The 12,521-nt window shown below is 39.4% G+C and overlaps 1 protein-coding gene across 1 annotated transcript; it reads right to left on the bottom strand.

The window, feature by feature from the left end:
- Positions 1 to 960: 960 nt before the first annotated feature.
- Positions 961 to 7,430, bottom strand: LOC135467762 (uncharacterized). Its single transcript, XM_064745600.1, has 4 exons — positions 7,275 to 7,430; positions 6,203 to 6,604; positions 3,901 to 4,035; positions 961 to 3,450 (listed from the first exon to the last, which is right to left on the bottom strand). Exons 1-4 carry the CDS (start codon positions 7,333 to 7,335, stop codon positions 2,993 to 2,995), a joined length of 1,056 nt encoding a protein of 351 aa, XP_064601670.1. The 5' UTR covers positions 7,336 to 7,430; the 3' UTR covers positions 961 to 2,992.
- Positions 7,431 to 12,521: the final 5,091 nt, after the last annotated feature.

Genomic DNA, 12,521 nt, shown 5'->3' with positions numbered 1-12,521 from the left:
TCATTTACCTGTACAAAAGTGTGTAAATAAATAAATGGGATGCATCAAGTTCGTTTGGAGTAGAATCCCAGAGACTTTTACATACACTGTGAGGTTTATTTCAATATGGTGTATTATTTGTGGGAACTTTCAGCCAAGTTATAGTTTTGTTGTCGTTGTAAATGTTTGTGCAAAATAATGTGGAAGTTACACCTAGTCACAGCATGCCAAAAACACCCTGTCCCTGCGTGAAGTTTTTAAGGTAAACTTGAGCTGCACCACTGCCTTGCTAGCTTATTTTATATTGGTTAGGTTTTACGATTTTTTTTGGGGGGGGGGGAGGGGGTTAATCTTGTATCCGTTAGCAACAAAGTCAAAAGACCAATCAGATGTGATGTGAGATTCGTTGGAGGGAGAGCTTGTAGACAAATAATCACTCATTGCAGAAAGCAATATAAAGGTCATTGTGGTCTAGTGTTGCATTAGCTTGTAGAGAGTTTGGTGATAATTTGCATGAAACTTGCATTTCGTAATGCAAGTATTGTGAACTTTAATGTATTATTTTTAATAAGTTGTGTGAATTTTGCATTTCATTTTTGCAATACCAGATGAATTTTGCATTTGATTGTAATGCAATGGTCATTTGTGGTAGTCTTGTGGAGTACTGTTTTGTCGATTCAGATTTTTGTCTTACGGTAGTCACTTGAAGGTTACCTCACACAAGTACATGTTTTTGGGAATACTATATTCTGTATCTCACAAATCTTGCTCTTGTCATAATATACAAGTCTGACACAGTCCCTGGTTATGATAGACCACATATCATGTATCCTAGGATGATTAAAACAGTAATCAAATAGATCTACTAATTAGAGAATACTGCGTTCTCAGACTTTCTTCAGAGATTTGAGAACACTGGTGTTTTTTTTTTGTTTGTTTGTTTTTTTTTTTTCCTGATTTCTTTATCCTGAATTGCACATACATATACTTCCACCATAAGTGGTATAGTTTTGATCATCACGTGCTTCTATTCCGGCATCTTAGTGTTGTGCCATTTTCATTGTCTGTTCATGTTTTTTGTTTTAATTATTTTCATATTCCCCTTAGTATACCTATCTGAGTGCTTCATATATCTAAGCTTAGTTTATTGTTATATTTGTCCCTCTTTTAATTTATGCATAAGTTCTGGCTAGCTAATGTATGTCAACAAGTTTTGCATATGTTGAGGTGGATACTCTATGTGAATTGTATATAAGTGCTCAAAACTCAGAACATACGAACTAACCAAGACGCTACTTGAGCAAACCAAGTTTATCGTTTTAATTTGGTCTGGGAGAACGATCAGAACTTCTTGTAACTACATCTTGTCGATCTACAAGAACTGGAAACCAGTATATGGATGGACAGTGGTTGGTTCAGTGGTAGGTTCAGTGGTACTGACTTTTGAGCACTTGTTTGTTATAAGCACTTCATTGTTTGAGATTTACAGTTTTCACCCAAAACGGAATAATGTGAAGCTCGCCTGGTGTAAATGAGTCTCAAGGGGATGGACAGATATTATTCTCCACTGTCATGACTTGTATGCCCAGTCTCTTTTTCTTCATATTATAGGGCCATCTGGTGAGACAAAAAAAACACAGTCTGTTCCCGTTTGATCTCCGCATGCTCCAGAAAAGACACATAATTTACAAAGCAAATAATGCTCGGCTTGGGGGTGGATTTGTGTCAGGCGGGTTAGGCTTATACTTAGTACCTGTCCGATAAGATATATCCAACATTAATCCATGTTAAGCGGTATGGGATTTACTGTGATCTCATTTTTGGTGTTTTCTGAAACTCTTTATACGCTCTGCGTCTTTGTATTCATATACGGGGACCGATTCCACAAAGCCAATTCCACAAAGGACTCTGACAGGAGTCCAGATTTGAAATACGATCTTATTTTTCGGCTTCAGAATGAAAATTTTCTTCACCTTATCAGTGCTATATTCGAACAAATGTATCTAAATTTCAACTTCATTTATCAAACACGAAGCATTGTGAAGAAGTTTCAAATTTTCACGGCTGTATGGAATGTGCCATTGAATACAAGAAGCGATTTCATCTTATAGTATATACTTGTGTCAAGTTTGAAACACAGATCCAAGAAGTATAGATGAGTTCACTGTACTGGGTTTTGTGTATAACCATATACTGGAGGTGAATCGTGTCTTACGTGACTGGGACCGGTTTCAGAGCTGAAGAACTTAAAACGTTTCTTGAAACGGACCAAAACCGATAGCAAACCTTTGAATCCTCTTTGTCGAGATTTCTCATTTTCGTAACTTTCTTATTGATCTCCAGTCTTGCGTGCATAAATTTTGGTATGTTTTTTTATTTATTTTTCTGTACTCGTTTTTGCTATGGCTGTATATAAAATTAATGATATCTCATGTTTTTAGCCAGACAGACGTTGTGCTTTTTTAAAATTTGCTGGTATACATGTATATGTGTAGGTAACTTCAACAATAACGCTTATGGCAACGAAAGCCGCGGAGATTAGTTACTTGATTATTATCAGGCAGTTTTTATCAAACGGAGTCCTGCGAACAGACTAAAGATATTATCATGTCAAACTTTTATGTTACAACGTACCAACATTTTCGGGACTGTATCTTACGGCTGAACAAGAAAAGAAGATGATCCCGTCTTGGACGTCGCTGTGGTTGTAATAATCACAACTGATCGTTGCCTTGTAAGTTTTTATACTCGAAATCAAACTACTTTAAATAGCAGCAGCCCTCATAAAAGGTTCAGTTATTGTTATTTTAATTTTATTGACCTAAAAGGGTTACGTTTGTCGTGATTGTTGATAACGTTGACACTCTACATGAAAGAGCGTTTGTATAGTACCTTAACATATTCCTTATCCACAGTCACCAGTTTTTGAAGCTTCGGCTTGGTATGTTTTGGCCGCTATGATGGTGAATTAATTGACGTGTCCACAACGATTGTCTCCTGTAACGGCAGCACACTACCCTTTGGCGACGTCCAGCGGAGCAGACCAGAAGAGGTAGCGGGTGTAGAACCTATCGACGGCGGTATCTGCCGCCCGCTTCAGTTTTTCGTCGTCTTGTTGACAGTCGACAATGCGCAAGTCGTACACCCCGTTGGTGCCACATGCCTCTTCTCTGGAGCAGATCCTAGCGCATCGGTACACCTCGTCCTCCAGGTCCAGCCGGTCAATGTTCTGATAGAACAGGTAAAACCGGTACTTAGCTTCTTGCTGGTAATACTTGCGAATGACCTGGGGCAAGGAGAAGCCGTCTCTCTTGCCCAATTTGGACAGCTTCTTCCCTATGAGGAACCCATCCACTGCTCCCTTTACCTGGGGATCCGTGGCTGCCGTTGGGGGCGTCTTGAAGGTAAACTCGTGAGGCATGTTCGGGTCATCCCAGCTTCCTGAAGGACCGACATAGTTGCCTTGTGTACCTAAAATAACGTACTCTTATAGTTACTGTTCGCATCATGGAATTCAGAGATGATCAGTATAAACTATGCGTTTGCTTCCATCATATTAGTACAGATAGGATGTGTATTGTAAGTTCTCATGATGCTTAACCTTGATCACGGGTATAAGGTCTTAAGAACCCATGCCTTATATATTTACCGGAAGCGAGTAAAGTACTGTTTTTGCGGACTGCGTAGTTTAGTTTACGGTTTATACACGGCGTTGTCACATATGATAATGTAATGTAAAATATAATGTTCCAACGCCATTCATGTAAAATGTTTCTATACATACCGATTACGATGTGCATCTAAATTCAATAAATGTGTTTGCTCGCTTGACGTAACATTGGTGCCTTTAAAGGTCCTGATAGGTCCATTGGAGTGGTCCTATGCTAGTTTACCAAATTAAAGAAAACCCCTGCAGCCTACCGTTTCTGCTTCGCAGAGCGGAAGCCACCAAAAGCTCCCCGATCGTCGTGGCCACGAGGTTGTTGATACTCTCCAGGTTAAAGTTACTGGCCCTGTTGTACTCCAATCCTGCACAAATTCCCATGACCAGGTAACCTGACAAAATAAGAGGAATTTTGTCTGAGTGTACACAATGTGTATCTACATATCTCCAGCTCCTACCCCGCTTCCTGCATCCATCTACAATGATGACGCCATTTAGGCACTGCGCCTCTCAATTTTCTTGTGCTGAATTGTTTCTAGGCAATGCGCGAAGAGATGTGGTTAAACAATCAACTAGCACTGATATATAGCGTTCAGTGCATTTTATATATCTGGTGTTCTCGTGTAAGAACTTGTACCTTTACTAGGACTAAGTACATATATTTAAATGCCGAATATTGTATTACACACATGCACGGATGTGTGAGCAATAATGGTGGAATTCATTTGTGTCCGATTCAGGTTATTTCGGTTATAGCGAAATGCTTCAATTCTGTGGAAAATGGACTCTTACAACCTTCGTGGAACAAATAGTTGTACGTACAGATGGCGGTGATAACTGTACCATGTGGACAAGGTTTTATTGGCAAATGCATTTAATTGGCGAACTATGAGTCGCATTCTGTTTTAGCATTGAACCCAAGCGCCGTGTAGGGAAAGGTTTGGATGGCTTCAAACTTTGAGAAAGTTAAAGCAAAACAGGGTTTCCAGTTCACAAAACGGTTATATGCCAGGATGTGAGTTGGGTTGATTGTTATTTGAAGGTTCTATTGTGCAATACTTTTTTGTATATAAATCTGAAGCATCTGCTGGTTTGTGCAGCTTCGCTTTTGCTAACGTGTCTTACGCTGCCTGCTTGTATATGCCTTCTGGTGAATTTTATACTTGTTCTCGTTCTATGAGTGTAGAAATTACTCTTTGTATGTTAAATAAACAGTCTTGTGTACACACTCTCTTGATTCCTTGTCGTCATCCATTGAGATAGATTAAACCGTTAGAGAAGGGCGTAATGGCCCAGTAGCCTATCATCAATGCGGTTTCCCGGTTTCCCCCGGGCTCTGCTGGGTTTCCTCCCACCATAATGTTGGCTGCCGTTCTATAAGTGAAATATTCTTGAGTACGGCGTAAAACACCAATCAAAAATAAATAAATAAACCGTTAGATTAAACTAGGGTCAGGTTGTTCAAAAGTGTACTTGCTAATACCTGTACTAAATCGTAATATATGTTTACGGTTTCATCAGTTATGTATGGGCCAAGATTAAATACCGAAGTCTTGGTTTGAAGTAGAATCTGTCCGGTTTTCTCCCACCATAATGCAGACCGTCGCCTTTAAGGTGAAATATTGTTTAAAAAATTAAAGTTTAAAATCTGGTATTAAGTCTTAAGGCAGTTGTGAACAACCAGTCCCACAAGGGCTGTTCTGGTAAGACCTTCGTAACTACCATGTGAACAACAAGTCAGTCTGTGATGGTTTTGTGGAACCTCAGCCAATTGCCATGATGTTTCTATGGATAGCTGTACATGATCTTTGAGAAGTTTGTTTCATGTAGAATTTTGTCCGTGACCATGAATCTCCTTTTGTTTCCTTAGCGGATAACTACATATACGCCATGCTTAAAATAGTTTACGGTTTACTTCGCTATTGTCCATCTGGCCACCATTTGGCTAAAATATTGCCAGAATGGTGCGAAGCCATAATCATTCGATGCTGTCAACGTCCCCGATTCCTCACACATACTCATTATTGTTTTAAAGGTTGAGTAACGAAAGGAAACGCTGGTCTGACAAGATGAAAGCATATCCTTGCTATGCTACACCTATTCATTTTATAAACTCTTGGTTAAGTGTTATAAGGAGATGGTCTCTACGATATGACAAACGTTATCCACTTGCATGGCGTTCAGTTATAATCATTCACTTTTCTGAAAGGACCACTTCAGGCTATAACATATGAGTTAACATTAGCAAAGCTTCAAATGGTTTTATGCACATGGTGTGTTACCGCGCCATGTGCATTTAACTTTAGCTGTAAAGCTGGCCATCTTTTTTTACACAGTGAAATAGCTTTGAGTTCAGTGTGAACGACCGGTGCATGACAGGTGTAAAAATATTCCTCAGAAATGGTTTTGCTCTGTTGATCGTGTTGATAAATCAACATGTACATATTAACTTTCTAGTCATCCATTATCAGATCTTAAAGTACGTCTTGGACAACGCAAAGAGATAATGTTGATGAAAGCCTGGTGGTTTAATATGCTAGCTGAACTATCTGTACGTACCTGCTGCAATAGTGTCAGCTGTACCATCCGGGTATTTCACCTGTGTAATACCCTCAGCCTTGTACTTTCTTGGTCCCTCCTTTTCGATCTTGAAGTCCATAATTTGTGTCAAATGTTTGCGAATGCTCTCTGGTACATTGCTGACGGTTTGCGCGTTGTATAGATTGCTGGGCACGGCTGACTTGTCAGCTCCTACCAGATGGTCAGGATTGGTAACTAAACCATATACGCCAAATAACAGGTACTTATGCTTGAGGTCGTCAAACTGGGGGACGAGGGATCGAATCCCGTGAGCCACCTCTCTGATAGAGGCCCGGCTCCGATAAGCCGTGTTGGGGCTGACGTATGCAGACTGAAACTGACCTAGCCAATCTAGGAATCCGTTGAGCGTGTAGAATTCATCTGCAACAATGGGGTGGTTAAATATGTCAAAAATTACAAACGTCCTTCGACTGTGTTTTTCAAGAAACATTAATTTCAGTCGTAACATGACGCCTGTAACTGTTGCGATGAATACGTATACTTGAGTTTTAGTGAGAAAGTCTTCAACCGCTTTGATTCTGCCTTGTTTCCACCCACCATAATGCTGGGCCTGTCGTAAAAGTGAAATACGCTAGCGCAGCGTAATGACCCAGGAGCCTGTCACCAATGTGGTCGCTGTGAGTTCAAGTCCAGCTCATGCTGGCTTCCTCTCCGGTCGTACGTGGGAAGGTCTTGCAGCAACCTGCGGATGGTCGTGGGTTTACACCGTGCTCTGCCCGATTTCCTCCCACCATAATGCTGGTCGCCGCCGTATAAGTGAGATATTCTTGAGTACGGCGTAAAACACCAATTAAATAAATAAATAAATAAAAGTGAAATATTCCTACTGTACGGTGTAAAGCATCAATCAATCAAATAAATCAAAATGTAAAAATGAGTTGTTAAAAAGCAAGTTTCACTAAAATCAAAATTTAAACATTTAAAAACCATGAAGTTTCACTTGTGACAGGCTTGTCTCGAATCGGTAGATGTAACATAGTAACATATTTTAACGTTTGTACCCCTGTTTATCAAGTTTTTTCAGACTTACCATGACACAGTCCAGCTGTCATCAAAAAGCACAAAATCGTGGTTTGCAGAAAAAGCTTCATTTTTGGGAACTAACGTGAACAGTTACAGGTGTATACTTTCGCAATAAATACAATCTCCCTAAAGCTGCTCTTTTCGTTCCTGTCTGTTTCTGAGTAGTTGGTTAACACTGGCTCAAGGGACAAGTCACAGGGTAGACTTATAGTCAACAAAGTGGGGAACATGGTAGTTGGCTCGAGCTCGTGAATATTCATTATCAAGATTACACCACGTCAGTGGAATATCTGCCTTGTCGCTGACGAGGCTATTTATACAATTGCCACCGTTTCAGAAGTAAAACTGTATTTGTGTAAGTGAGAAGTGTGCGTCGTATAAAAGTCTGACAGCGTTTGTGATTCTGAAAACGAAACCAAATTCTAGTTCTGCCACAAGTCAGTGATTTTGCTTGAGGGGGAAAATTTGTGCAATTTGTCTAAATCATGTCTAACAATTATGTTCAGGTGAAACAAAGCCTGTAGACATAGCTGGTTATGTTGCGCATACACAAAGAGTTAACATGAAAGAGGAGTAATGGATATACTCAACTCTGACTTTTTATAGTGAAGTATAAAATCCACTGATTTTATGCATATAATAGAGTGGGAAATAAATTTTTTGTTAATCGTGATGTGGTGGAAGGGTTAACCTGAATTTTTTTTTACAAATCTCTGTAAATAACACGATCATTGTTGTCTCTCCGATGACGTTCGTACAAAAGCTCAGCCCATTAAGTCAACAAAACAGGCGGGGATTCTGCTAATACGTTCAACAGTGAAGTTCATGAGTTGAACTGCTTAGTGCTGTTTTACCTTCGTGTCTGTTTGCCTCTGTCAACAAAGCACTCCATTGGTTACAAGGAAGCTGTATTCTGACTGGCTACTGTTGGCAACGGAGCAAACCCCCTATGTCGCTATCATGGGGAAGAAGTTACCTGTAGCACACAAGAGATCGTGCTACGGCACCACGCATTTACGTCAATGTAGGCCTATATCATCTAACGCCGGTGATGAGACTTATACCAGTTTCAATGTTATGGGGAAATTGTGTGTGGTAGAATGCAATAGTGGGATATCCGACCATCCACTGTTATACCGTTTGTGTTGTAGAGTGAATCTTGATGTAGGCCTATGCATGTATGAAATCATGTGCATTGGAGGTTCTAGCCCTATGATGTGAATCGCTGAATAAATACCGGCGACAAAACAATGTCCTCTGTTTAGGAAAAAAGAATTAATATTGGTAAGTTAATAACAACAACAACAAAATTTGCATTTTGACCTTGTTTTACTGAAGTGAAAATATTCAAAACCATTCCCTAACTCGGTGTGTGATATGTAGGCTACATGTACGTGAATGTCGGTGTTGACAACTGATTCCTGGGACTTAAAAAGATGATGACAACTTCAACTTCACGGAAGCGCCCGGAAGCAGAACCTCGACGTTATTTTACTGACGTCATATGTTCCTTTCCGAGCTCATCATGATGATGTCACAATATAGACAGTACGTTGTTACGATACAAACTGATACGTTGTAACGGTGAAGACGTTACGCTACAATCCACTCTTGGTAACAATGGCTAGAAGTCCTTCTTCACACTAGCGCAACCTCACGGGATTAAAAAATATGCCGCCTCCCCCTCAGTTTCTATACTGTGATTTATGTTTTACGATGCGACTATCAAATTTTCTGTTCGAACTTTGGGTTTAGAGGAGGAAACAGTCACCCCATCATCCATTTTTTGACGTAATCTACAAGGAGTGAGTGAGTGTTTGGGGTTAAACGTGGTACTCAACAATTATCCAGTCATATAACGACGAAGGAGTCCTTAGAGTGCATGTAATGTGCCTCCTTGTTGCAGGACGAATTTCCACGGCTCTTTCATCTATTGCTGCTTCACTGAGACGCCTTACCGAAGGCAGGTAAGCTGCGCCGCCCGAGCCATTATACTGATACGGGTCAACCAGTCGTTACACTATCCCCTTCATACTCAACGCGAAGCGAGGAAGTTACAACTTCCTCTTTTAAGGTTCTAGGTATGACTCAATCCAAAGTTGCCCCTGGAGATCTACCGCTTCCGTAATCCGTGGCCGATGTCTTCGCATGCTAGCGCGGCACAATGACCCAGGAACCTGCCCCAATGCGACCGCGGTGAGTTCAAGTCCAGCTAATGTTGACTTCCTCTTCGGCTGTACACAGAAAGATCTGCCTGTAATCTGCGGAGGGATATGTTTTAGCAACTAGGTGGGAAATCTAAAACCAACCCCGCCGTACGTGGAAAGTTCTGGCAGCAACCTGCGGATGGTCGTGTGTTTCCCCCGGGCTCTGCCCGGTTTCTTCCCAACATAATACTGGCCGCTGTCGTATAAGAGAAATATTCTAAAGTACGGCGTAAAGCATCAATCAAATAAATAAAATAAATAAATAAATAAAACCCCTCAATTACCTCACTTTGTTCAGCACTAAAAATAAATTACTGCAGTTGTAGGAATCGAGCGTTACCCTATTCAACAAAACAGTTTCAACGCACGCATGTCACCACTGGACCAATGCTGACAAAGCGTTGGAATCCATGAAATATCACGGTGAATATAAATTCCAAATTATTATTATTTTTTTTTTTTCGATTTATAAAAATATGACTATAGCTTACTACACCCTATCTAGACACCAAATATGTGGAAGTGATTTTAGTTTCATATTTCGTAATCATATTTTATTATGAAGGGAATTCCCTCAGGAAAATACCTCAAAATAGCAAAATCTGCATTTGACCCTACTTAGTCTGTTGGTAAAACAAAAAGTATAAATCGCATCACTTCAAGTTTTCACACGTTCTTCAGTAATTGTAATTCATATTCAAGTAAGGTTTAGGTGTTTTTCAGCATGAAAAAATTACACCTCAATGCTGCACCAAAGGTGGACGATTTCCTATCTAGTTGCAAGGGGGTCCTTTACGGGAGCCTTTCCGTCATCACGTGCATTTTACCCCTATTCAGCGGCATCTGTTAGGACAGCTTCTCTTTACAAAACTACATGCAGGCCTACTACCAAATTCAGCGTTGCGTTTAAACATTAGTATTGCCCTTATTGACCTAAACATACAATGTCCAATAGTTGACGATGGGCACAGGAATGTATGTTTTTATATTGCCAATATATAGCGCTGAAGACAAATGCGTTTTATAGGAAATCCCAAACCTCGCCAGCTTAATAGCTGGGGGGAAACTAACTACATGTATAGGTGTTCATAAGGTTTATATTGGCTACGGCGTAAACACAAATTCTACAAATTCTATGTCAACGGAAACGTAATTACAGCTCAGGAATTTTCACCTGCTAAGAACGTGGTAAATGTCACACTTGTCCAACAGCTTGTCAATATAGATAATCGACAGACTTGTCACCTGGTTGTCTATCCATAATAGAATGAAGATCATATTTGCACGCTGTACTCTTTCAAAGATTCTGTATACCTCTCCATGTTCATACTTATGTACAAAGCTCGTGATGTAACGTCACAGCCCAAAATGTATCTTTGAATGCAACCAAGCGTGCTTTATTACGTCCGTTTTCACAGAAACTTGAAGATGGGAGAAAAGAATAAACAACCAAACAAGATACTTTAAAATGTTTTTATTTCCGAAATACACAATCGAACGATTTTTAAAAATCTGGCTTCCTTAAATTTTCTTTTCCACAGAAGACTGGACTTCTCTCATTGTAAAACATAGCTGGATTTCTCAACATTTGGTGTGCAACAACGAGTTAGTCTTAATTACCTGACTGCTGTTCAGGGATCTGAAGAATGAAATCTTTCACTTACACCATACCGGGCGACCTTCACCAAATGTAACACTCGTAACTTTTTCGTATAGGCTTTTTGTTTGTTCACTATAGCCACGCAGGTTTTTGATTCGAGAAACCAGGATGGTGAAAATTGCCACAAGGTACATGGCAAATCTCCCAGTATATAACCACTGACAAACATTTCAGAAATTCAGGATTAGAAATTTGTACAAAAAATTCGACATGTAAAATACACAGCATTAAGTTTGAATTACTGACAATGCTTAAACACATGCCTAAAGGTATAATCAGAAATAAACTACTGAAAGGGTATAAATTAAAGTGCTAAATTGATTAATTGATTTGGAAAAAAATAACAACGTGAATGATTATGGCTGCATTTTGCAATTATGGCGAAATGAAAACAAACACTAGTGTATTTTACATAATTGTTTTACATCTTTTCTGCACAGTTAATCTGCATGCACTAAGTGAAAGAATAGCAGGTCACATACTGGTGCGACATTCAATAGCACTTCAAATGCAATAATCTTTAACATACAAGAATAAAGCTATTATATAATCACACACTTTTGTGGGCAACTTTTGAGGTTATTTTCTTTTTTCTTATGGGCACATTCACAAGAAACTAAGAACTTTTTACATTGCTAAATTAAGCAAACATTTTGGCATCAGAGTTAAAGCAAGAGAATAAACGTCCTTGAGACACCTTTGCCTTCCATAACAAAGAAAACAGCATCCATTGACAATGCCAATAATAAACATTTAACCTTGTAACATAAAAAGTATAGTATGTTGTCTGTCTATACTATTCCAGAAACAGTTCACAGATTAATAATCAAATTATGATACCTGGTAAATATCATTCAGTGGTAAAGTTTGGCCTCAACAAGCAATATCTGCATACCAGGTAAATATGCACGCTGTTCAATTCTACATGAAAATGACAAAAAGTACAGCTTTTCTACCCAGTGTAATGCACCTATTAAGTTACAAATTAGTCAAAAAAATCACTGATTAGCCCTGCTGTACCTTGTAATACACTGAAACCAAATGAATAAACGAGTGAATGAATGAATATTGACAGGTACACATAGTAGGCAACTATCCTACACATGCAAGACACCTCCCAGCTGTGTTGGTTGGACACACACACAAAGCACCATCCATTACTATTAAACTTGAAAGAACTTCAACTTCTTCACTGATACATAATGTTATGTAATATAGATTGATGTCATTTTCACATAAATACTGTTGTATCTATACTGGCCAGCTGGCATGTAAATCACCACAATCAATGTTCCAGTTGTGGGAGCCTCCCTTGACATTTGCCAGCGTGTCATGGGTTAGGCAGAAACAAAATTTCTAGAAAATGTGGGTGCTGTAGTGTTTATGA

The sequence above is a fragment of the Liolophura sinensis genome, chromosome 6 (assembly GCF_032854445.1).
Source record: "Liolophura sinensis isolate JHLJ2023 chromosome 6, CUHK_Ljap_v2, whole genome shotgun sequence".
NCBI lineage: Eukaryota > Metazoa > Mollusca > Polyplacophora > Chitonida > Chitonidae > Liolophura > Liolophura sinensis.
The sequence above is the reverse complement of the archived record's forward strand: the minus strand, read 5'-3'. Positions and strand labels throughout refer to the sequence as shown.

Coding starts and splice junctions, on each gene's coding strand:
- LOC135467762 (XM_064745600.1), bottom strand. CDS start 7,335: ATGAAGCTTTTTCTGCAAACCACGATTTTGTGCTTTTTGATGACAGCT. Junction 6,605..7,274: donor GACAGCTGGACTGTGTCATG/GTAAGTCTGAAA, acceptor CCATTGTTGCAG/ATGAATTCTACACGCTCAAC. Junction 3,451..3,900: donor CGCTCTGCGAAGCAGAAACG/GTAGGCTGCAGG, acceptor ACGTTATTTTAG/GTACACAAGGCAACTATGTC.